Source organism: Neoarius graeffei, chromosome 20 (genome assembly GCF_027579695.1).
Source record: "Neoarius graeffei isolate fNeoGra1 chromosome 20, fNeoGra1.pri, whole genome shotgun sequence".
Taxonomy (NCBI): domain Eukaryota; kingdom Metazoa; phylum Chordata; class Actinopteri; order Siluriformes; family Ariidae; genus Neoarius; species Neoarius graeffei.
This window is the reverse complement of record NC_083588.1, coordinates 41,148,380-41,175,706: the sequence shown is the minus strand read 5'-3', so window position 1 is coordinate 41,175,706 and position 27,327 is coordinate 41,148,380. Positions and strand designations below refer to the sequence as shown.

General features: G+C 41.7%; 1 protein-coding gene across 5 annotated transcripts in view; it reads right to left on the bottom strand.

Annotated features, from left to right (window-relative positions):
• The window catches only part of LOC132868660 (TOM1-like protein 2), a 121,235-nt gene that overhangs the window by 39,561 nt on the left and 54,347 nt on the right, over positions 1 to 27,327 (bottom strand). For 3 of the 5 annotated variants that reach the window (XM_060901732.1, XM_060901728.1, XM_060901730.1), the window contains exons 3-8: positions 24,431 to 24,509; positions 23,909 to 24,058; positions 7,827 to 7,991; positions 7,465 to 7,620; positions 7,148 to 7,264; positions 2,585 to 2,718 (exon numbers count right to left, since the gene is read on the bottom strand). In XM_060901732.1, coding sequence (XP_060757715.1) covers positions 2,585 to 2,718; positions 7,148 to 7,264; positions 7,465 to 7,620; positions 7,827 to 7,991; positions 23,909 to 24,058; positions 24,431 to 24,509 — 801 coding nt within the window. The remainder of the gene's footprint in view (positions 1 to 2,584; positions 2,719 to 7,147; positions 7,265 to 7,464; positions 7,621 to 7,826; positions 7,992 to 23,908; positions 24,059 to 24,430; positions 24,510 to 27,327) is intronic. The other 2 variants (XM_060901729.1, XM_060901731.1) reach the window with 1 other exon arrangement.

The following is a 27,327-nucleotide window of genomic DNA, read 5'->3' as shown; positions in this document are numbered from 1 at the left end:
AGCTGATTTCAGAAGGTGAGCACCCTTCCTGGGACAGACATCGCCACGACATAATCTCCCTTCGGGCCTTAATAAACTTTGGCCAGTGGGCTGATCAGTAAAGTCTGCACTATAGTAACACAGCACAGTGACTTTAACCTGATGTCAACACTCAACAGCGCCTGGCACTGAACACCAGCTGTAATCAGTTTTCCTGTATATGGTGATAAATGATTACCCAATCACTTCATGTACTTTTATTCACAGATTCAAAGTTGATAAGGCTTGGTTTAGTTGCTACAGGATTGTAATTAGTATTTTACTGTTGTAATGCTTGCATGTTTCCCAGTTAGATCTGCAATTTATCTGCTTTCCAAGCCTGAGTCAGATTTTACAATCATGTAAACCTCTGCCATAATAAACAAGAGCGCTCTGAGAGCACAATATCCCCCGCTGGCAACTGTGCCATAACTCTGGTTAAATGCGACTGAATTGAACGAAATTGCAATTTGCATATTACCGACATATAACAAAGAATCCTGTCAAGTTTCGTGAAATTCCTCCAAAAATTGTGAGAGGAGTTGATTTCAGAAGGTGAGTACCCTTCCTGGGACGGACATCGCTACGACATAACCCCCCTTCGGGCCTTTCGGCCAGCGGGGGATAATAAAAATTGTGAGGGAAGTTGATTTCAGAAAGCAAGCACACCTTGATGAAATTGCCAAAGTACAAGTTTGTTAATAATCAAGAGCATAACTCTGGGAAAATTTGCCCGAATTAAACGAAATTTCAATATGCGGTCATATAACAAAGCCTTTCGCCAAGTTTGGTGAAATTCCTCCACAAATCGTGAGAGGAGTTGATTTCCGAAGAGCGTACACCCTCATGAAACTGTCAAAGTACAAGTTATTTAATCAAGGGTCAAAACTCTGGCAAACTTTCCAGAAACGAAATTAAAATCGCAATATGCGCATTACTGTCATATGACAAGGCCTTTCGCCAAGCTTCGAGAAATTCGTCCAAAAATTCAGAGACGAGTTGATGTCGGAACGCAAGCACACCTTGATGAAATTCTGAAAGTACAAAGTTGTTAATCAAGGGCTGTAACTCTGGTAAAATGCGACTGAATTGAACAAAATGCGTAGTACCGACATATAACAATGCCTTTTGCCAAGTTTTATGAAACTCCTCCAAAAATTCTGAGAGGAGTTGATTTCCGAAGGAAAAAAACACTCATGAAACTGTCAAAATATAATTTTATTAAATCAAGGGCTGTAACTCTGGGAAAATGTGACCGAAATTAACAAAATTACAATATGCGTATTACCGATATATAACAAAGAATCCTACCAAGTTTTGTGAAATTCCTCCAAAAATTGTAAGAGGAGTTGATTTCAGAAGGTGAGCACCCTTCCCAGGACGGACGGACATCGCCACGACATAATCCTCCTTCGGGCCTTTCGGCCAGCGGGGGATAAAAACTTATTTTTTCCCCCCATTGCTTTGCACGGAAGCCGAGAGAGGCCCTTCATATAATCCTTTTTTTTTATTCACCTTGTTATCCCGAGATAACGACATAATTAATTCAGGATCTCGAGAAAACAACACAACTAATTCGAGATCTCGAGAAAACAAAACAATTATTTCATGATCTCGAGTAAACAGCTGAGAAATGGTTCATTCAGGTGCGCCAAGAGACTTGTGATATGCTGACTTTGGGGCTATTTCTCATTCTGTATAGACGCAACTTTGGTCATTAGAATGTCTGGAATAATCGATCACCTAATAAGGTAATATTTTGATCAGGGGTTGACACAGGGAGAGATTGCATTAAGTCTTTTAATAAGGGATAATTTCAAAATTAGTCCGCGGCACCTCCGCAGAAGACTGGCCCGGCTTCATCTCTACCGACGGAGATATAGTGATCCAGCTGAGATCATGAAATAATTTTGTTTTCTCGAGATCACGGAATAATTGTTTTGTTTTCTCGAGATCTCGAATTAGTTGTGTTGTTTTCTCGAGATCCTGAATTAATTATGTCGTTATCTCGGGATAACAAGGTGAATAAAAAAAAGATTATATAGATTATATGAAGGGCCTCTCACGGCTTCCGTAGCTTTGAACTGTTCTTCATTGCTTTTTTGTCATTTTGTATTTTTCATTGTGCCTTGTGTTAGTGCTTGTTGTTGTTTTTTTTTTTATACGCATGACACTGTCTAGACTGGTCTAAATGTATTCAATTTTATTTTATTCTAACTGTGCTGTCATGTGTGCTTTGTTCAGCACTTTGGTATGGCACTGACTTGTCATTTAAACATGCTCTACAAATAAATTTGATTGACTTTAAATCAGTCATCAAAGCTTGATAGGTTCTCACGAGGTTGCTTCATCTCAAAGAAAAATATTTCAATCTTGACAAATCCCATGTGAAATAGACGTGGGTGCGATTAGGCCACCTGCTTTACATTAAAATCCGAGTGAATTTCATGCAGGCATGGGAAAGTCAATAATTGTTAAAACTTTGTACGTGCATTGAATAACGTTAACCTTATCAGAACGTAATCACTGGTTTAGGCTTCCTGGGATTTCAAACATAAAGACTTGCCTTTCATAGCGAAGAAAGATGTTGTTTAGGTCATCGTTGACATGTAGCAGCTCCTCTGTGACCTCTTCGTTTGAGACACGAGAGATGAGCTCCACTATCCTCTGCTGCATGGCCCGACACGTCCTGTTCAGCTCCTGCTCACATGCAGTACATGCACGTCAGTGGCATGTTGTATAGTCACATATGCAGCACCAGTGGTTTTGCTTAATTAAATTACCTCACTGCACTCTGACCGCTGTGTGTATTTTTAGTACATCGTGTCTTGTCTGTAAATATCCTGCATATTGTCGTGCACGGTGTACTGTTTATATTGTTGATCGCATATATATAGTATTTATAACCTGTACTGTATTTTATAACTATTGTATATTATTGTAGACATTTTTAATGTACAACCCCGATTCCAAAAAAGTTGGGACAAAGTACAAATTGTAAATAAAAACGGAATGCAATAATTTACAAATCTCAAAAACTGATACTGTATTCACAATAGAACATAGACAACATATCAAATGTCGAAAGTGAGACATTTTGAAATTTCATGCCAAATATTGGCTCATTTGAAATTTCATGACAGCAACACATCTCAAAAAAGTTGGGACGGGGCAATAAGAGGCTGGAAAAGTTAAAGGTACAAAAAAGGAACAGCTGGAGGACCAAATTGCAACTCATTAGGTCAATTGGCAATAGGTCATTACCATGACTGGGTATAAAAAGAGCATCTTGGAGTGGCAGTGGCTCTCAGAAGTAAAGATGGGAAGAGGATCACCAATCCCCCTAATTCTGCACCAACAAATAGTGGAGCAATATCAGAAAGGAGTTCGACAGTGTAAAATTGCAAAGAGTTTGAACATATCATCATCTACAGTGCATAATATCATCGAAAGATTCAGAGAATCTGGAAGAATCTCTGTGCGTAAGGGTCAAGGCCGGAAAACCGTACTGGATGCCCGTGATCTTCGGGCCCTTAGACGGCACTGCATCACATACAGGCATGCTTCTGTATTGGAAATCACAAAATGGGCTCAGGAATATTTCCAGAGAACATTATCTGTGAACACAATTCACCGTGCCATCCGCCGTTGCCAGCTAAAACTCTATAGTTCAAAGAAGAAGCCGTATCTAAACATGAATCAGAAGCGCAGACGTCTTCTCTGGGCCAAGGCTCATTTAAAATGGACTGTGGCAAAGTGGAAAACTCTTCTGTGGTCAGACGAATCAAAATTTGAAGTTCTTTATGGAAATCAGGGACGCCGTGTCATTCGGACTAAAGAGGAGAAGGACGACCCGAGTTGTTATCAGTGCTCAGTTCAGAAGCCTGCATCTCTGATGGTATGGGGTTGCATTAGTGCGTGTGGCATGGGCAGCTTACACATCTGGAAAGACACCATCAATGCTGAAAGGTATATCCAGGTTCTAGAGCAACATATGCTCCCATCCAGACGACGTCTCTTTCAGGGAAGACCTTGCATTTTCCAACATGACAATGCCAAACCACATACTGCATCAATTACAGCATCATGGCTGCGTAGAAGAAGGGTCCGGGTACTGAACTGGCCAGCCTGCAGTCCAGATCTTTCACCCATAGAAAACATTTGGCGCATCATAAAACGGAAGATATGACGAAAAAGACCTAAGACAGTTGAGCAACTAGAATCCTACATTAGACAAGAATGGGTTAACATTCCTATCCCTAAACTTGAGCAACTTGTCTCCTCAGTCCCCAGACGTTTACAGACTGTTGTAAAGAGAAAAGGGGATGTCTCACAGTGGTAAACATGGCCTTATCCCAATTTTTTTGAGATGTGTTGTTGTCATGAAATTTAAAATCACCTAATTTTTCTCTTTAAATGATACATTTTCTCAGTTTAAAGATTTGATATGACATCTATGTCCTATTCTGAATAAAATATGGAATTTTGAAACTTCCACATCATTGCATTCCGTTTTTATTTACTATTTGTACTTTGTCCCAACGTTTTTGGAATCGGGGTTGTATAATACAGATACTGTAGTGGTTATTATAGACATTACAGATAGATATTGCATAATACAGACGTTTTAGACATTGTGTACAATATAGGTATCGTATATTTAAGTTATTCCACGAAATCGAGTCGTACGTGAGCTGATAGCCGACGAGGCGCGTAGCACCGAGTTGGCTATAAGCCATGTACGATGAGATTGAGTGAAATAACTGTTTTCCTATCCACACTCACTGGATTTTGAGAAACCGAGCATTTTTATTTTTCGCAAATTCAATAAATAAAAACTTGATACAAAACGTCCGACAAAAATCATTCTGCTTAGAATGTACACAAACCAGCGAAATGACAGGAGCAATTTGAGAAAAAAAAAAAGCTATGATAATTCTTGGAAAAAAAAGATACATTCTTACCATCACATACTTTCATTCCATATTTTATTCCTTTTTTTTTGTATCCTTGACTTGCAAGTGACGTCAAAGCAAAATAGAAAAACCCGGATGTCGGCCATGTTGGTGGATATACAAATGCGGGGTCAAGTGGCATTCCATACAAAACAAACAGTCACGCGTGCCGTGCGCAACTCTCTTTGTTTTTCCACCGCTTTAAGTGTTCTTTTAGCTATGCCGTATCTTTGTGCTGTATATGGTTGTGGTCACAACAGTACTCGTGACTGTGGCACGTTCCGATTTTTTAGAATTCCGTCCGTGATTCGGAACGAGGGTGAGGAAACTCTGAGGCTCAGTACGGAGAGGAGACGAGCACGGCTGAACAACATCGTCAGGGCTGATCTAACCGAGGCTAAAACCAAAACAGCTCGTGTTTGCAGTAATCATTTTATCTCGGGTGGGATTCAAAGGTTTTCTTGATAATATCATGGAAGAATTTTATTTCTTGCTAGAATTTTGCTATAAAATGAGCGTTCTCTTGTCGTGGTTCACTCGGTCGTTGTTATAATTTTAACACGTGTATTACCATTTCACTTCGAGGAGCGCCAGCAAAATTATACGATAGAAACAATCCAGACTGGGCACCCACTCAGAAAATGGGCTATGTTTCGTCCGAGGTCGGACTTGATTCTTCAGTAGCCAAACCAGATAGAACATGATATCTGGGTACTTGATGGTCAGTAGAAGCGTCTTATCTTCAGAAAAGTCTGACTTTTTTAAATAATATATGGGTCAAAACTGCAAGAAGGTCCGGGTTCGAGCCCCGTGGCCGGCGAGGGCCTTTCTGTGCGGAGTTTGCATGTTCTCCCCGTGTCCGCGTGGGTTTCCTCCGGGTGCTCCGGTTTCCCCCACAGTCCAAAGACATGCAGGTTAGGTTAACTGGTGACTCTAAATTGACCATAGGTGTGAATGTGAGTGTGAATGGTTGTCTGTGTCTATGTGTCAGCCCTGTGATGACCTGGCGACTTGTCCAGGGTGTACCCCGCCTTTCGCCCGTAGTCAGCTGGGATAGGCTCCAGCTTGCCTGCGACCCTGTAGAACAGGATAAAGCGGCTAGAGATAATGAGATGAGATGAGATGAGATGGGTCAAAACCACATATCTGTCTTCTCTTTGTATTGAATCTTCGCTCGACCGTTCAAATCGTGGTAATACTGAGAAAATTCAGCATTGTTTACAGACACGCTTTCCGAACTGCTTTGTATATCCACCATCATGGCGGACGCTCATGACGTAGCACATTTTGATCCCATGGTTGCAAGTCATCTATTTTGGGGGTTTTCTTCTTCTTTAGGTTTTTTTTTTTTGGGTAGTTGGCAAACCAACTTAAAAGGTGCATTACTGCTGCCGACTGGACTGGAGTGTGGAACAGGAGATATTGAGGGGGCCTCTATTCTTTTAGCTCTTTCTGTTTCTTTTAAATACTTGATAATTCCTGGGGTTTGGTTTTCGAGTAGAGATTTTAGTTCTTCCTCAGTTGGTTCAGCAACACGCGACACCATTTTGTTTTTCTCCACTCACAGTATACGAGCTGATAGCCTAGTAGTAGGCTAGCCAAATCAGAGCATGCGATTGCTCATATCCAGTGAATGTGGATGGAATAAAATGTATATTTTATATAACAGTTATACTACTTATTGCATATTTATTATATCGTATAATGTCACTATTGTCCATTATGTATACATTTTTCTTATATTCCGTATCCATATCCGACATAGACATATATTCACACTTTTTTTTCCCCCTCCTCTGTATCGCCAGAAAGACACCAACTGCCGAAACCAAATTCCTTGTGTGCATCAACATACTTGGCTAATGAACATGATTCTGATTAATGTGTTGGATACAAATCCGAGTCAAATCTTCTGTAAATAGCGTCAATACTGGTTCCTTAGTACATTCTAACTGTTAATCGCAGAAAACCCCAAACTGAACAAATATGAAAAGGAAACGCATCAAAATGTCTGGTTCCTGATACACACAGTGCTTCTACTCCCTCTAGTGGTGCATTCAGGACTGTCATTACGTGAAAAGAATATTTTGTGATACATACAAATGATTGAACACGCGCGCTTAGAAAACAAGTTGAAAAAAAAAGCAGGAAGAAAACTCGGACAGATTTAGGACCTGGAGGAGCTCGAGGTCAGAGGCATCCTCTTGTCCTGGCACCATCTCTGTCAGCATCTCCGACATCACTTTGCAGTTCCCACGCACAATGTCCAGCTCACTCCTCAGCCTGGCAATCTTTGAAAGCACACACACACACCAGCAGAATATAAGCAGTCTAATACATCAAGCTCCATTGGCTAACTGTATAAAACCCAAGACTCAACCAAACATCACTGAATAAAACATTTCATCCACACAACGTATTCATCTAGGTATTAGGTTTGTATATCTCGATATAAACAATGCAAGACACAGTGATTGATGGTGAGACTGACCTGTTCTGGGTTTGGTGTGATGGGCCCCGTCATGTTCGGCATTTGAGTCTGAGCAGGAAGGCCACTAGCTGCAGATGTCGGAGGCGTCTGGGATGCTGGCTTGGGCTGGGGAGGAGCTTTGTACTTATGTGAAGCTGGATCAATCTCTGGGACTCCCTGATTAATTCATAAGGGCAGAAAAATAAAATCATTTAAAAAGAACAAATTTAAAAAGATGATAAAAAAAACTATCAATTTTTGTTGTGGCTGAATATGCTGCATTTCCCTTAAAACTGAAACACAGTACGCTTAAGAGTGGAGATCTCTGCAGGCGATGTGGATTCATAAAAAACGAAAAGGTGAAACGATGTCGGAAAAATAACCGAATACGTTGCATCACATGGCTGTCGTACTCTCTGTGGCGTGTGGATTGGTGAAAGAGCGTCCAGGTCTGCCATGGGGAACTCGACACCTTTTCTCTTCAGCTCCTCATAAATTTGAACAACTCCAGTCAGGTCTGGACTGCTTCTGAACGCATCCGCCCAAGCCTGCAATCGAAAACACAAAGTAGGCATATCAGACACTCACTAGCTGTGCTGTGAAAACTGTGCATGCAGACGCTCATCTAAGTTTCCAAATGGGTCATTGCTTAACTCTTGAATATTTTCTATCGTGAACATGATTAAAAAGCGTATCATTTCTGCTTTCCAAAGAAATTTCTCGCGTTAAGATCCGTTCAGGGCGGCACGGTGGTGTAGTGGTTAGCGCTGTCGCCTCACAGCAAGAAGGTCCGGGTTCGAGCCCCGTGGCCGGCGAGGGCCTTTCTGTGTGGAGTTTGCATTTTCTCCCCGTGTCCGCGTGGGTTTCCTCCGGGTGCTCCGGTTTCCCCCACAGTCCAAAGACATGCAGGTTAGGTTAACTGGTGACTCTAAATTGACCGTAGGTGTGAATGTGAGTGTGAATGGTTGTCTGTGTCTATGTGTCAGCCCTGTGATGACCTGGCGACTTGTCCAGGGTGTACCCCGCCTTTCACCCGTAGTCAGCTGGGATAGGCTCCAGCTTGCCTGCGACCCTGTAGAAGGATAAAGCGGCTAGAGATAATGAGATGAGAAGATCTGTTCAGTACTTTGGGAGTAATGGCAGGTTGAAGTTGGTACAACAGAGTGCACTTTCTGCTCGCGTGACATTGGGAAGCTGCCGGTGCTTTCTGAGTCATGGGAAAGTGGTCAGGCTCTCTCTCTCTCTCTCTCTCTCTCTCCTGATCAGTCTCCAACTGGATCACTTGTGAATATCAATCTCTCGCTCTCACTGTTTCTGATCAAGTATTCAGCAAAATTTTCCATCAGCTAGTTTTGATGTTAGGATTCACGGGAGACTTTGAAGTGAGCTTTCATAGCTTTACCTACTTATTTTTTCAAATCAAACTGATTCAGGTAAATAAATAACTATTTTAGAATATAACTGGAGTTGTTTTAATGAAAAATACTGAGATTTTAGTGGTCGGAATGATATTTAAAAACAAAACCCCGAAGTCAGAAACGCGAGTGTCAATTTCAATTCAGTTAATTGGAATTGTTTATTGGATGGTGATCACACAGTTTTTTCCGAGGTTCGCCTTGAAAGCTGTGAATATTAATCGAAATCATTTATATTCTTTCATATAAACACTAGTAAGCCCTACTTTTGAGAAATACAAAGACCTATGGAGCACAAAGAGGGTATTAGAAATAATCTTTTATGACTTTTTTTATTGAGTGTACTGATTTAACATGTTTACCCAATTAGCATTATTAATATTAATTAAATACTCATTTGCAAAATTTGCTTTTACTAATTTTTCAAACTTTGCATTCAGTATACAACCATTCATGTTCCTGCCAATTTCTATGTAAATATCTTGAAAAATAGAAAAGTTATTAAGAAAAAAAAACCTTTGATCCTATAGAGATCTTGCAGTCACGTGACCGGAAAGTACACAGACGCCATCTTGTCGGTAAAAAACACCGCTGAATACTGCTGCACTCGTGTACAGAATGGATCAATTTCAACCGACGGACTACACGGCTCACTTTTCTAATGAACAGATAACTAGATATATGTCCAGTGCTGGGCACATTACTTTGAAAAAGTAATTAGTTACAAGTACTAGTTACTTCTCCAAAAAAGTAATTGCGTTAGTAACTGCGTTACTTCACTAGAAAAGTAACTAGTTACCAGGAAAAGTATTTATTGCGTTACTTTTTTTTTTTTGCTTACAGATAAACGAGGATAACTGTTCTTTTCTAGTGAAGTAACGCAGTTACTAACGCATTTACAGAACTTTGTTTCCAGGGCACAGTTTGCATTGGACATAAACATTATTGCCTTTGACTTCAACCAGCGTGAAATTATGCCGGTGTTTCCAGTTCGAAAATGCGACTTTGCGGCTTGGTGCTGCCATTGTCTCTTCCCCATCTCTGTGTGCGCGTGTGTGCGCGTAGCGGGAAAACACAATCGACTCCACCCACCTAGAACATCTTAGCAAATCACGATTTGTTCTCTTGCATTCAAAGGGTGAATGGGAGAATGTAAAAGCCATATTGGTACATAATTATTATTATATATTGCGGTACCGTGTTGCCAATGCTCATGTTGTCAAGGCGCCCATATCAAATTGTAACGCATCACGTTACTTCCCGAGTAACGGTAACGGCGATACAAATATGGATTAAGTAACTAAGTAATTATTCCGTTACCCAAAATGTGGCTCCGTTAGTAACGCCGTTATACTCTAACGCCGTTATTCCCAGCACTGTATATGTCTAAAATAAACGATCTACAGATTAGTGACCCTTATGGCTTACCGGACGGAGTTTTCACGACCGTGTCAGTGGATATTGAACTGCCAGCGGAATACCCAGACGTGTATAATTACCTCATTAACTTTCCCTCGCTGTTCAGTGGTGAAGCACTGCGTGCTTATAAATCTCTGGACAGTTATCTTTACAGAAATTCAGGATTTGTCAGCGACTCAGATGTGGCATCTTGTAAACAAGAAAATAATCCTCATTGGATGGGTAAGTCACTTAAGTATTACCAGTACTGCACTGACCAGCCGATTTATAGAATAGAATAAGGTAATTCCAACTGTAATTCCAAATCGTCCGTTTTGTTTACCATGGATCTGGCGTTGGAGAGATAGAGGCTTAGCAGTGGAGGTTTCAGTAGCTGTTTTCTGAGCTTAGTCAACAGGCCAGCTCTACAGCTTCGCTTTTGCTTCCGCTCCCGGCGCCGCCTCCTTCGCTTTGCTTCCGATAACAATCCACGGAGACCCCGCTGGTCTCGCTATCTCGTCCGGAATGTTTTTTTTTTTTTTTTTCTCGTCCGGAATGTTGTGCATGCGATGGAAATCGCTACAAACCGTCATTTTCTGCTGGAAACCAATGTCCAGTAAGTCCATACGGTTGTAGTGGATATTGAAGTCCGGTACAGATGAACAACACGCAAAAATACACACAAAAAACATAAAAAACGTGCACAGGTAGGGGGAGCTTGTAGCCGCAGCCGTTGTAGTAGAATTGCATATAGTAGGGTTTTCCAGAAGAAAAGGTAGAAGCAGAAGTAGAAGGCGGATGGCGTTTGACCGACAAGATGGCGTCTGTCACAATCTGGATCGGCTGTGACGTCACATGCAAGTGCTCCATTCGTTAATGAGGCCAATTTTGGACCATGTGATCCTCATACACAATATTATGGCAGTTTTCTAAAAATTAAGCCTTTTTTAATCTTTGATTTGTAATATCTCAAGAAGAATGGATAAACATATTTTAATTCTGCAAAAAAGTATGTTTAGCATTCAATTCTGAATTCAACGAGAGCAGTTTCAAGCAATTTGGACTGAATTTTCACCTGATATGCCGACACAAAGTATTGACATTCAACACTGCATTCACAATCATGCATCTTTTTACCGCTGTATGTAAAATACAGTACCAGGCACACCTTCTAATTCAACATTTTTTCTTTATTTTTGTTAATTAAGACACTTCATGTCAAAGTAACGATGGATGTCGTTTCTCTTTACTTAGTTGGGCCGTTCTTGATATAATATGGATTACTATCGTTGTGGAATAGGGCTATTTACTGTATTTTTCATTTTCTTCTTTCGGCTGTTCCCGTTAGGGGTCTTCACAGCGGACAATGTCCCTCCGTATCTTTTTCTGTAGCACCAACCGACCTCACGTCCTCCTTCACCACATCCATAAATCTGATCTTCGCTCTTCCTCTTTTCCTTCTACCTGGAAACTCCATCTCCAGCATTCTTTTCCCAATAAACCCTGGATCTCTCCTCTGTACGTGTCCAAACCATCTCAATCTCACCTCGTCTCCAAGTCGTCCTACGTGTCCTGTCCCTCCAATATACTCATTTCTAATCCTGTCCAACTTGGTCACTCCCAGTGAGAATCTCAGATCTTCATCTCTGCTACCTCCAGCTCAGCCTCCTGTCTTTTTGTCAGTGCCACCGTCTCCAAACCGTATAACATCGCCGCTCTTACTACGGTCTTGTACACTTTCACTTTATTTTTATTATCTCAAATGCATGAAGAAGGTAAGAAACTAATCCACTAATTAACTTTTGACGAGGCACCTGTTAATTGAAAAGCATTCCAGGTGACTACCTCATGAAGCTGGTTAAGATAACGCCAACAGTGATTAGTTTAGTAGATTAGAAGAGTGGATTAGTTTCTTACCTTCTTCATGCGTCATCGAGGTAAAACGCTGTCGACTTTGAAGAATCTAAACGGTGAAACTACAAAGTGCTAAAAGATTACCACATAATTCCATACATATTCAGATGTTATTTCATACTTTTGATGTCTTCAGTATTGTTCTACACTGTAGAAAATTGTGAAAACACAGAGCAAGATCGACCGTGAGCTACTGCTCACTTGCGTATCCCGCCGCTCTCGCTTATATCAGAATGCGAGCAATCGAAGGAATAGGACACTTATTACGAATGCTGACTTCAAGAAATAATTAACCCTGAAACAAGTAAGTAAAGAGCAGCGTTCTCGCCAGGGATTTCAAACAGCATCCTGGTAAACTGTCATTCTGCTTCTTGAAATCGCGTCAAAATCCACGCTATAGGTTTCGTAAATACATTCAGTCGGTAAACAGGAAGTCGATGTGTGACAGATCTGAAAATGATATACAGTGCCGTATTAAGCCAATGCGGTGCCCCTGGGCACTATACCTCAAGTGCCCCACCACCACCCTGCGCGCATGCGTTCAGTAACCTCCTGCACACACTCACAAACCTTGCCCTTTGCTGTCAAAAATAGTAGCATATACATAAACAATAGTACACATAAACAAGGTCATTCTTCCTCATTGAAAATGTATTAAGTAGGCTACATCAGCCCATCAAATTCACTGAAAACAACCAACGATATCTCTACCTGGCTTAAAGGGGAACAGAGGGCAATATATAGAGTAAATATAACAATAAAACACACATTAACGAACCTTATTCAAGACTTACAAAAGTTTTTTGTTCTAAGGTTGGAAAGTTATAGTGTTTTGAAAGTAGCTCAAGCAAACTATTTCCGCAGTTTGAACAGCCCGCCATGATATTAATTTTATCCAATCAGAATGCACGTTCATTTTCTCTGCGTAACACTCATGACGTATGTATGTGCCCAGTTGTGTTGGCTCATTGAGGTTGGGAATAGCACGTGTGAAATACCTGTTTCTGCCTCTTGCGACGATTTCGCAAGTCCACGGGTGGCGCCTATCTCATTGCAGCAAATAAATTCTGCTGGACTCGTGAGCAACTCCACGTTACATTTTCCGCACGAGCGCCACGCCGTGTCACCTGCACGCAGACGCTCTGCCCCACGCTCGCCACGCCCATGGTCAGCATCAGTCTCATCCTCGCCGTCATCCGAGCTTTCTTCTCTTATTTCATCACCGGAGTCGAGAGTGCCTCTCCTAGCTATTTTAAGTTCGTTTCTTAAGACAAGGATTTTTTTAAGATGTTACCTTGTTGACAGTTTCGGCGAGAATCTTCCGCCTTCTTCAAAACAGTCACCAGATGTGTCCTGGGGGAGCGACCTGACAGCAGGAGGCGTGAACTACCTGTCAAATTGGGCGGGATGTTCACGCCTCCGTAGCGTAACATCAGCTGATAAGGCATGTCACCACTCGACATCTGGTGACTGTTTTGAAGAAGGCGGAAGATTCTCGCCGAAACTGTCAACAAGGTAACATCTTAAAAAAGCCTTGTCTTAAGAAACGAACTTAAAATAGCTTTAATAGTTAGACCAGGGGTGATAGCGTTCCGGCGCCGCGCTGGATTTCCGGCGTACCGTGGCTGGGGGAAAAAAAAAAAAAATCTAGTTCACCCATTGTCCTGTGTCATTCTGAGATGCGCAGATAGACAGTAAAGGGAATTCCGAATTCCCTTTACTGTCTATCTGCGCATCTCAGAATGACACAGGACAATGGGTGAACTAGATTTTTTTTTTTCCCCCCAGCCACGGTACGCCGGAAATCCGGCGCGGCACCGGAACGCTATCACCCCTGTTAGACATAATGAACTTCCACTACATAGTACCTCTCCTAGGTTCAAACTGGTACCCTTCTAAGCCATAGCCTGCTTGCAGTGTGTCTTGCGGGATCTCTTCGTATGATTCGACAGAGCTGTCGCTTTCACTTGATGCGCCCGACGCCATGATTACACGCTTATCTCCTCTATTTCGGAGAGTTCCGCTAGTGCAGTGGGTAGCGCTGACGTCACGGTCTTTTAAAAATGGCGACTCTTGTGCGGTTTAGCGTATAAAGTATTATATTTACAATTACCAAGATATTTCGTTGTTTTCTAGTATATAAATTTGATAGAATACTTAAGAATACGTTACTTTGTCACATCAGCAACTGTATATATTATATTTGGTACCCCTTTAAAGTGGCTTCGCACATATCCTCCTCCCCGGGGTCTCCCTCGCTCCCATCTTCCTCAAGGGGATCCTCGTCGTCGCCGACCCCTCGGCTAACACTGGCTGTGGTTGTAGCATCTCCCCGGCTAGTGCTAGCAGGGCCATCTCCCTCACTAGCATCGCTGATTTCACTAGCTTCGGCTTCAGCGCTGGTAGTGACAGCAGTTGTCGATGTTTTTATAAAAAAACCGATCTAACACTGGAACATTTGTAATTGCAGCTACACGCCTGGAGTCTCTTTTTTTAATTTTCTCTTCGCACAACCACTCAATTGATGTCTGTCCATTTTTCATTTCTACCGCGGTTTTTAAAAAAATTGATACATTTCACCGTAGGTGGACTGGCTCAACTGACAGGTTGAGGAAAGGGGGGTTAATGGTCACATAGGCCACTCTTGCTCAGAATTATGATTATTGTTGTTGTTCTTATGAAATTAGTGTTCATAATGAATTATATATGACTATTTAACAATGTCAAGTGTATAACCATTTTAAGTGTACAAACATTCACGAAAAATATTTTTAAAGTTTCTGTCATGTGGTGCCCCCCCCACTGGCTGAGAGTGGTTAGTGCCCCTGGGCACTGTGCAGCAGGCCCATATAGTTAATCCGGCCTTGATGATATACACGGTATAGAACCCCAAACTGAAGTTTTGTACCAAGTGGCTATGATTTGTGGTTGCTGAGAAAAAGTGTGTTTCAACGGACAGAGATACGGATGGACGGACAGAGGTAAACCAGTATACCCTCCCCCCCCTTCAGAGTGGGGGTATAAAAAAAAAAAAATCTATGAATGAGTAGGTGTGTACAAACTTTTTACTGTTACTGTATATATGGCGATAGATATCCAATTAGCCAGGGATTATTCAATATAGATAAAAAGGTCTAGCAAACGCTGACACACCTGCCGTTCATGTCAATATACTGTAGGGCTGTCAATAGTGACTAGTCACACTCTCGTACATTAATGGTTTGGGTTTATTTATTCACCCACAGTAATGTCACGGTTATTATTTAAAAAAAAAAAAAAACACTTCAGGCTTAATCCCAAATGGTTTCGTGCATAATATAGTAATGTATAATTTAAATAATATTGGCTGGTGTTGAGTAGTAGTAGTGCTGTCCATCGATTCCGATGATGACTAAATCTTCTTCTGAATCGTCGCTCTCCAAGTTGTTCTTTGATTGGACAGTCGCTGCCAAGAGTTAAGAGGAACATTCCTTTACTGTATCTTTGAACCGGAGCTTGGGACAACCAGCTCCTCTGGTACCATCTTCCAGTTGGGAGAAGAGGATGAGCTTTGGCAGTCTGTAGTTGGGCATTCTGTTAACATGACCAGTCCAGCGAAGATTTCTACTAACCAGAATGTCATACATGCTGGGCAGGGAGGTCCTTTCGAGAATGGTACTGTTAGAGACATAATGCCACCATTTTATGCCCAGGATTTGATGTAGCTGTTGCATCATGTATGCATTGAGTTTTTGGGCTGAGGCTTTGTAGACTGTCCAGGATTCCACACCATAAAGAAGAGTGGAAAGTACAATGGCTCGGTACACTGCACATTTGACATTTAAAGTTAAATCCTTATTATACCAAACCCTCTCCTTCAGCCTACCAAATGCTCTAGATGCATGCGGATCTCAAGTTCTGTCTCAATTCTATTATTTGATGTTACAGTTGAGCCAAGATATTTGAATCTAGTGGCCTTGGCAAGATTTACGCCATCTAATACAATATCCTGACCAGTCTCTGTAGTTCCAGGAGGAGGTTGATATAGTACCTCAGTCTTTTTGATGTTGATCTTCAGCCCAAACTCCTTGGCAGCTTTGGCAAAACGAGATATTATGTCCTGGGCATCACTGTAGCTATGGGCAATGAAGGCAGTATCATCAGCATACACAAGTTCGCGTACCAGCACCTTTTGGGTGTATCTCACAGATTTGAATTGGTTGATGTCGAATAGGTCAGCACCAGGTCTGCTTTGAATCCAGACACCTTGCTCGTAATCTTGGAAGGCATGGTTTAAAAATCACAGCTAGGTAGATAGAGAAAAGAGTAGGGGCAAGCACACACCCTTGTTTTACTCTATTGTTAACTTTAAAAGGAGAGGAGAGCCCCCCTTTCACGTTAACTGAAGCTTTCATACCTGTATTTAAGGCAGATAAAAGGTCGGTAAAGTGATCAGGGCAACCAAGCTTTCCTAGAATAATCCACAAGGCTATTCTGTTGACAGTATCAAATGCCTTTGTGAAGTCAACGAAGACCATGTAGAGTTGCATTCTTTGTTCTATACATTTCTCCTGAATTTGCTTAAGGAGAAGATCATGTCAACTGTGCCTCTGCCTGCACAGAACCCACACTGAGCTTCGGGTAAGAAAGTTTCTGCATGCTTGGAGAGTCTGTTGAGAAGTATACATGCAAATACTTTCCCAGGACTCGAGAGTAGAGAGATTCCACGATAATTCTCACATAGGCGACGATCACCTTTTTTGAATAGGGTGATAAGTTGAGCATCCTTCCAGTCTTGTGGAGGCTTACCAGAGTGCCATGACTCTGAAATAATCTCGTGCAGAGTCTGAGTTAGCACCAGACCACCACTTTAACACTTCTGAATGGATCCCATCAGCTCCTGGAGATTTTCCGCCACGTAACATCTGAATGGCTCTAATGACTTCAACAAGATCTGGGCATTCATCCATCCAGTGTTGAATATGGGCTTGGTCCACACTCTCAGGGACACTGGGATCGACTGTGGTGGTCACGTTTAGAAGTGTGTTGAAGTGTTCAGTCCACCTAGAGAGAATATCTTGTTTCTCAGTGAGCAGTATAATTTTGTCAGAAGCAAAAAGCTGATCGTGGTAGGAAACTCTTGGACCCCACACTGCTTTGAGACCTTGATAAAAACCTTTAGTATCATTCTTGTCTGTCTTCTCTTGAAGTTCAGCAGCTTTTGCCTGCCACCACTCATTTTTTAGTTCACGACATCTCCGCTGAAGTAGTTGTGAAAAGTGCTTGTACTTCGCTTTGTTGGATCTGGTATTATGATTAAGCATATTAGATCTGGCATGGTTTCTGTCCTGCAAAAGCTTGCCAAGTTCATTGTTATTCTCATCAAACCAGTCCTCGTGTGGCAAAGCCCAGTACCTGTTTGGATGCATCATAGACAGTTGACTTAAAAGAAGCCCACTTCTCTTCCACGGAGCCAGAGGTGTTGATCAAGCTCTGGCTCAACTTCTCTTCTAGGACGTGTCTTACTTTGTTGTTCTTAGTTTTGTTTACATCAAGTTTGCATGTACGTTGACGTCCTTTCTTCATCATTCGTCTCACTTTCAGCCTGTTTTTTGATCGTATCATGATGTGATCTGTGTTACGATTAGCACCTCGCATGGCTCTGGTATCAAGGAAGTCACCAAGATCACGTTGACGGGTGATAATGAAAATCGATCAGATGCCAGTGTTTGGATCGTGGGTGCATCCATGAATGCTTGTGTACGTCTTTCTGCTTAAAACACGAGTTTGTGATAACTAGCTGATGTTCAGTACAGATGGATAACAGAAGTTCACCATTTGAGTTCGTTTTACCGGTTCCAAATTTTCCCAGCACATTTGGCCAAATTGCGTCATCCTGACCAACTCTAGCATTGAAGTCACTCAAAAGAATGAACTCATCAGCTTTATGCACAGTTTTCAAGGTCTGATCTAGCACATCATAGAACTGTATGATGGTTTCTGTACTGTTGGACATAGTAGGAGCATAAACGGCAATCAAACTTAGGTACTTGCTGTTTGTGAGGGGAAGCCTAAGGGTCATCAATCTGTCATTTACTGGCTTAGGATCTTCGGTCAGTTTGGCGACTATATCATTCTTAATAGCTAAGGCAACCCCAGACTCGCTCTTGTTACCAGAGATTTTTCCACTCCAAAAAATCGTGTAACCTGCTTCTTCCTTGATGTACAGTAGCCACTGTCACCAAGTCGAACTTCACTTAGAGCTGCGATATCTATATTGAGTTTAATTAATTCCCGAGCAATAATAGCGCTTCTATGTTCAGGTCCATCATGCTTTTTCCGGTCTAGCATGGTTCTAACAGTCCACGAAGCAAAATTTAATTTAAGAGTAGATTGGACCTTTTTATCCTGGGCGACGTCCAGCCAGTATGGTTTTCTTTGTCTTTGAGAGTTCATGAATTTGGATTTGCTTGCAAGATATTTGTAAGGCTACTCTGGGGTTTGCAGGTTGCCAGGGCAGCCCTCTCCACCAGTTGAGAATGATATGAACTGGCAAGATGAGACCAGGACGAGTTCAATATCTCAAATGGTCGCAGTGACTGGCCAGAAGAGAGGTGGGATTTGCCAATGCAACTGCCCTCGGAGGACGTCACGATCCTGTAGCTGTTGTGCCAGGACTGATGCCGCGATGACGAACAGTCCTGCCAGGGGTCTCACCAAGAGAGTAAACATGTACATCGTAACCCCAGCAATGGGAGGCTTAGGGTGTGCTGACACTTGCCCAAGGTGAGCACCCAGACTAGTGGAGGGAAGGAGGTGTCTTACTTCTCTATTCTAGACCAGCTCCAAGCTGGGTCTAACCACTGCCCTAAGTGTTGAGTGGTATATCAGATACATTCCGTACAGCTAGCATGATATTGAACGAGTCGAAGATGAGTAGCTGAATGGAATATATCTGATATACCGTGAAAAAAAGCCAGCCAATATTATTATACATACACATTCCTTTCGGGTGTTCTCCCTTTCAAAATTCTCTCAAAATCTTCTGTATTTAACAAAGCAAACCTGGCGGCCATGTTTATTCACAAATTGTCACAGTCGCTCGCTAGCACAGAAGTTTTAAGTGTAATACGTATCTTACGGCATTTTCAATTCACTACGACAGTTTATTGTAGGCACCGCCAGCGAACAAAGAAATGTTTCTGCGCATGCGCAGCAGAAAACTCTCTCACTGAATATTCGCATCAGCTCCGACATGTGATGTCATGTCTTGACAGCCATGCAATATCTCATCTCATCTCATTATCTGTAGCCGCTTTATCCTGTTCTACAGGGTCGCAGGCAAGCTGGAGCCTATCCCAGCTGACTATGGGCGAGAGGCGGGGTACACCCTGGACAAGTCGCCAGGTCATCACAGGGCTGACACATAGACACAGACAACCATTCATACTCACATTCACACCTACGGTCAATTTAGAGTCACCAGTTAACCTAACCTGCATGTCTTTGGACTGTGGGGGAAACCGGAGCACCCGGAGGAAACCCACGTGGACACGGGGAGAACATGCAAACTCCACACAGAAAGGCCCTCGCCGGCCACAGTGCTCGAACCCGGACCTTCTTGCTGTGAGGCGACAGCGCTAACCACTACACCACCGTGCCACCCGCCATGCAATATCATAAACCATATTCAACACTCAATCCCCATTGGGTAGAGCAGGGGTTCTCAACCTTTTCTACTTTAAGACCCACCTATTCATAGTTGTAACAAGTCAGGGCCCATTTAAAAAAAAAAAAAAAAAAGATCCCCAATTATTTTGGCTCATCTATTCTATTAGATTGTAATAATCTACTGTGAAGTGTATTAATGGGATGCGACATCACTCCCTGTTACAGATGGGAGCCCAGGAATTAAAGAAATGCAATAAAAACAAACCGTTTTTAATTGTAGGTATTGTATTTAAAACTGTACAGATGTGCCAGAAGCCAAGCCATGCATGCAGGGCATTCTCAGTCAAAAGGGATTAATGATCCAAAAGTGGAGTCTGGTCAGTTAACACAATAACTTATTGCCATGTTTGTGTACAGCGAACAAGCAAGTTATTCAAACCAAGAAGTACACTCAGAAGAAGTGGATATAGAAACCACTCAATGGGATAGATCCTTACACGCTAACAAAGAAGGATTTTTCCTATGAGTTGGAAAATTATCCATCCGTTGAGTTCCCAGACATCTCAAACTACCTGCTGCTGCAGACATCGTTCTACACGGACAAATAGATGAAAACCCGGAAGAGCATGGAGGAGTGCAACTTTTTATACGTGATTGGGTTAAAGATCTGGTGATCAGGACACTACAAGATAGACGGCGGGAGTGCAGGAAGTGTGTTTATTAGCAGGCGTGATATTTAAGTCATGTTTATTTGTATAGCGATTTTAACAATAGACAGTGTCGCAAAGCAGCTTTAAAGACTTTAAACATGAGCTAATTTTATCCCTAATTTATCCCCGATGATCAAGCCTGTGGCAAGGAAAAACTCCCTCAGATGACATGAGGAACAAACCTGGAGAGGAACCAGACTCAAAAGGGAACCCATCCTCATCTGGGTGATAACAGATAGTGTGATTATGAATAACTCGCTTCTATAACCGAGTCACAAAGTATAACTGTGAAACCAGAAAATTCATGATAGTTCAAAAGGAGAACTGAAGGCAAATTTTTTTGTCATCAAAATTCTATTTCTCATTTTATTAAATATCGGAATGCATTTCTGACAGCTATTTTGTCGCTGCTATAGCAAGTTCTGAGTGTTTGAAATATGCTCTGTAATATATCAGTCCATATGTCAAAGCGATGGCCGTAAACGAGATTCGTTGAGACCTGTGCGAGACATCGTAGGACGGAAGTAAAACGTACAGCGGAAATCAAAGTGACTGATGTCTGCCAACGTTGTCAAAAGATGCACGCGCCCTCTTTCAAATGCTAACGTAATCAAGCCGGAAGTTTTGTTTTGATAGCAATCAGGAAAATTTGAAAAAAGTAGGCAGTAATCGTCGTCATTTAAACTCGTTTTTGTGCAATATTTCATTTGGCAAACAGTTTTCAAAATGGCGGCGCTGACACCTGGCTGACACGTCACGTTTCGAAGTGTCGCACAAGTCTTGTGAAGATCGCGTGGATAAGCGACGCCTGCCGTGGACCAAACAAACTCAATTCAACATGGCTAAAAACCGAACAGGCCGATAAGTATAATATTTAACCGCAATCAGCTGCCAATACAAGTCACGATATAAGGTTACTAAAACCAAAAACGTAATTGAATAACACGTTAATTAACCCATTGACACTGGATGCTGCGTCACGCAACATTGCCCCTAGCGCCGGTTGCTGCATAACGCAGCATTGTTGATTTGTCATTATTTTCAAGACTCATCTATGTGTTAACAAATGTGTTAGTGTTAATGCTGAATGAGCATGATCCAATAAAAGCAGAGAATTTTATCTTTTAAATGCAACTTATTTCATGTCTTTATGTGCTTCAGAGGCTGAGATATTGAATTTTTCATAGGCGTTTTCCATTAATTATTTTTATTTCAGAAAACCCTCAGGCAGATGGGGACCTTTTCTAAAAACTGGCTTAGGCATTTGCAGACGTTTTTTTTGCAGGCGTTTCAGGCGTCAATGGGTTAAGGAATAAAGCAAGTTTAAAAATGACTTCAGTTCTCCTTTAACATGAAGTCTGTTTTGCTGAAGTTATAAACTGTTCAAGACAACTGCAGTCCTAAAGTTAGCAAGTCAACTGTAGTCCTCAGCCATAAATGTATCACTGTAAGTGTCCACAGCTATCTTCCAAGTGTTTTATTATTTTAATTTTTTTTACAAACGCAAAAACAGAAAACAGCGTTATAAACATGGCTAGAAACAAACATGACCCCGATAATGATAATACTTCACAAAGCCTCTGTGAAAACAGCTTCCGTATCTATGCGTGCTGATTGCACTCAAATCGGCGTCGGGTGTTTCCCATAATGACCGGGTCCCAAGCACGCGCACATTGCACTCCATGAGCAAGTGTGGCCGCTCGAGCTGCACCAGTCTCAAGTGCGTGAAGGTGTGACAGTGAAGTGTTCGTGTGCTGTGTGACCACAACCTTTAGCTCATGTGTATATCGCCATCAAAATGCCTCGTTTTCATCGATAAGCCATCGCAAAGAATCGCGAGCTGTAGTGTGACGGTAGCTTAATGAGGCGGATGTGACGTCGGATGCAACCCAGCAATTGTACCCTACTACGAGTAAAAATTAGCTTCAACTTGGAGGAAGAAAAAAAAATGTGCGGCCCACTAGATGGCGCTTCGTGGTTGAGAAACACTGTGGTAGAGTGACGTAATACACGTAAGATAAACGATATGTTGACAATATTGCATGCCGTCCAACCAAATGAACGAAACCCGCTAGAAGGGAATAGAATATGTACATGTTTTTATTCCATCAAGAAAGTGTCCTGTATGTCTAATAATATATATTATTTTCTTCGCGGTCCAAATCCTGCGCTCTGATTGGCTAGCGAGCGGGTCCATATCCTACGGTACGGACCTCTGGCGACTCGCTCATTCACAACAACAAACATTGTAGCATTTTTTGTCAACATTTATCTTTTTTTTAAAATAAGATTTATTTATAAGATTATCAAAAATCTTATAAATTTTTGCCCGCATTTCTCAGTATAATAGCATTAATTTTACAGCATGGATAGTGATAACAACAGTGTTTACAGCGAAAGTGAGTTTTACTGCCCTGAGGAAGAAGAAATAAAAAAGAAAACATTTCAGGAGAAAGCTAAAAATCTGGAACTGTTGCTAACACCGAGCAAAAACATGGCTGAATCCTGAATGACTCCTATTTGTATAAATAGGGGACTACATAGGCAGCAAAATGTAGTTTTTTTCCTGCCATGGAAGTGCACTTGTATACCGAGGAGGAAGCCATTTGCATTACAGCCGTGAATGAGGATTCAAAATGGCGGCTTGCCTCGGTTTTCCCTTTCGGGCGCTCTCGTTTTCTGTTAGAATTTGGTAAAGAAAAAAATAAATATATCATTTACCAGCTTAAGGTCGGTCCGTATGGTGAAATACCGTGACCTCGGCCTTGAATACTGACCTCGGCCCAGAGGGTCTCGCTCAGTACTTTCACGACCTCGGTCACGGTATTTCACGATACGGACCTCCCAGCTGGTAAATAACATATATATAATATAGTGCTGTTATAGAACCTATGTAATGTCTGATATGCCTGATAAAATACCATTTGAAATTCAGGCACAGAAAAATGTAACCGTGCCTGTTCAAATGTGATAACGACATTAGGAATCTACAAATATACTCAAGTTTATAGCACTTCTATTTTGGTTATTAATAATTAAATTGGAATATTTCATATGTAATTGAAAAATATTTGAAAATTTAATATGACATTAAGGAACAATAGTCATTCAGCTCATAAATTTAACCACATTTAAATTAGTCAATTTAAAAAAAAAAGTCGTTTATTAACCTGATTGCATTTGTTTGAAGCTTTGAAGCAAATGAATCAGACCAGACACGGCTCTTTGCTACTCTTAGCACAGCGAGTATTTTTCCGACCCCCTGTGAGATTAAACAGGGCATAGAGCGGCCAGACTCTCGTCACCAGCATCTTATTAAAGTCCACAGATAAGGAAGATAGATCTAAGAGGAGAAGAGTTGTAGATTAAACTGCTCACCTGAATCAGCGCCAACACTTTATCCTGCACTATAGTAGGAGGGTTGTTTTTCGGAGAAATGATCTTCACCAGGATGCCGTCGATGAAGTCCCGGGTGGCCACGAACACGTGGAAGCGGTGGCCGCAGTTCTTCACGCAAGTCTCTAGCACCTGGGGGAAGCACAGAGCGTTTTATTTCCAACTGGCTGATGAGCTGCGTTCGCACAAATCCAAGTTCATATGCTTTTTTTCCCCCCTTCTTCTGACAGCCAAAAAGACAGGGTTCGAACTAACGAGGCAAGAATCAAAAAGCCAAGCGAGGCTCACAGCTGAGAAGCCACAAATCAGCTCATTAAAGAAAAATAAACAGCCTCTAGTTGGTATTGCAGAGTGGATCACATTATGCATGCGCACCATCAAGGCATGAAGTGAAGCAGAACTCCACAAACATGCTAAACTCTTCACTACTTAGTTTGGCTCGTTAGCATCTAATGAGTGGGGTCGCCCCCTGCCAAACACGAACCCGCAGGCTGCTATACTCACAGTCAGAGCCAGCATCACCTCCCGGAAGTTTCGATTGCCATTCAGCCTCTTCTTAATGGCACGGATGGCGTCTTTGGGCCTACACACACACACACACACACACACACAGGTGGATGAGAAGCAGAGATTAAAGGTGCATTACTCCATCTGAATGAATTCACCTTACAGACATTGCAATTACACCACATTACTCTAGAACCTGTTCTGAATATCGATCCTGCGATTTTGCTCAACAAAGTGACTCAAACCAGTAACAATGCTGAATGCAAAATCCTGGGTACAAAAGAGAAAGTTTTAAATAATTGATTTAAGTCTTGATCTATAAACACTTTATTTACAGAATATAATGCAGAAAGGGTTTGTAAAGTCACAGAAGCTATTTTACTTTTAATGGACTTAAATGAGTTCAACAGTGCTGGAGTCGTCCTTTCTTGCAGTTGAATTATGAAGGACACAACTCGACATGGCTGAGGCGAAGGCATACAAAGGCACCGCTTACTCGTGCTCAGATACTCACCCCTGCAGTGGTGCTTGAAAGTTTGTGAACCATTTAGAATTTTCTATATTTCTGCATAAATAGGACCTAAAACATCATCAGATTTTCACACAAGTCCTAAAAGTAGATAAAGAGAACCCAGTTAAACAAATGAGACAAAAATATTATACTTGGTCATTTATTTCTTGAGGAAAATGAGCCAATATTACATATCTGTGAGTGGCAAAAGTATGTGAACCTCTAGAATTAGCAGTTCATTTGAAGGTGAAATTAGAGTCAGGCGTTTGTCATCCCACTGACTGAAATCAGGTGTGAGTGATCCCTGTTTTATTTAAAGAACAGGGATCTATCAAAGTCTGATCTTCACAACACATGTTTGTGGAAGTGTATCATGGCACGAACAAAGGAGATTTCTGAGGACCTCAGAAAAAGCGTTGTTGATGCTCATCAGGCTGGAAAAGGTTACAAAACCATCTCTAAAGAGTTTGGACTCCACCAATCCACAGTCAGACAGATTGTGTACAAATGGAGGAAATTCAAGACCATTGTTACCCTCCCCAGGAGTGGTCGACCAACAAAGATCACTCCAAGAGCAAGGCGTGTAATAGTCGGTGAGGTCACAAAGGACCCCAGGGTAACTTCTAAGCAACTGAAGGCCACTCTCGCGTTGGCTAATGTTAATGTTCATGAGTCCACCATCAGGAGAACACTGAACAACAATGGTGTGCATGGCAGGGTTGCAAGGAGAAAGCCACTGCTTTCCAAAAAGAACATTGCTGCTCATCTGCAGTTTGCTAAAAATCACATGGACAAGCCAGAAGGCTACTGGAAAAATGTTTTGTGGACGGATGAGACCAAAATAGAACTTTTTGGTTTAAATGAGAAGCGCTATTTTTGGAGAAAGGAAAACACTGCATTCCAGCATAAGAACCTTATCCCATCTGTGAAACATGGTGGTGGTAGTATCATGGTTGGGCCTGTTTTGCTGCATCTGGGCAAGAACGGCTTGCCATCATTGATGGAACAATGAATTCTGAATTATACCAGCCAATTCTAAAGGAAAATGTCAGGACATCTGTCCATGAACTGAATCTCAAGAGAAGGTGGGTCATGCAGCAAGACAATGACCCTAAGCACACAAGTCGTTCTACCAAAGAATGGTTAAAGAAGAATAAAGTTAATGTTTTGGAATGGCCAAGTCAAAGTCCTGGCCTTAATCCAATCGAAATGTTGCAGAAAGACCTGAAGCGAGCAGTTCATGTGAGGAAACCCACCAACATCCCAGAGTTGAAGCTGTTCTGTATGGAGGAATGGGCTAAAATTCCTCCAAGCCGGTGTGCAGGACTGATCAACAGTTACCGGAAATGTTTAGTTGCAGTTATTGCTGCACGGGGGGGGGGGGTACACCAGATACAAATGTTCACATACTTTTGCCACTCACAGATATGTAATATTGGATCATTTTCCCCAATAAATAAATGACCAAGTAGCCTATAATATTTTTGTCTCATTTGTTTAACTGGGTTCTCTTTATCTACTTTTAGGACTTGTGTGAAAATCTGATGTTGTTTTAGGTCATATTTATGCAGAAATATAGTAAATTCTAAAGGGTTCACAAACTTTCAAGCACCACTGTATGGTCAATTTAGAGTCACCAGTTAACCTAACTGCATGTCTTTGGACTGTGGGGGAAACCGGAGCACCCGGAGGAAACCCATGCAGACACAGGGAGAACATGCACACTCCACACAGAAAGGCCCTCGCCAGCCACTGGGCTCGAACCCAGAACGTGAGGCGAAAGCGCTAACCACTACACCACCGTGCTGGCATTATGTTACACAACATGCAGAAGCCTTGTGCCTCCTTACATGTTCCCAAAGAGATCAAATCTGTCTTAATATTTAGTGGGATATAATCGAAATATTCATGAGTAAATAAAATTAGAGTTCTGCCGATGAGTCCATTTAGAAATCAAATGGCCTTAGTAATCTGGGAATCATTAGTAGAAAAATCAAACATCAACAAGATACAATTCAAAATTTCCACTTAAAAAAAAATAAAATAAAGAAGAAGAAACTTTTCATTTTTGTTCTTAAAAAAAAAAAATTCACATTAGAAGTTCTTTTGAATATTTCAAATAAACGGTCATATCCTTGACCTGCACTAAATGGATATAAAAATACACAAGCAGTTCAAACACCATTAAGCACAATTAGGTCCATAACAAAATGTCTGAAACAGTTGGAAATTTGTCAGGAACGACCCTAACCCATAACTGCGTCATCGCTTGTTTACTGCAATGCATCATGGGCGATACCCGGGGTCAGCTCCGCCGTATTGCTCACTTTCGCCTTTGTTAAACACTGTGTTGTTCTGTGTAACCGGTTTTAACCACGCCTAA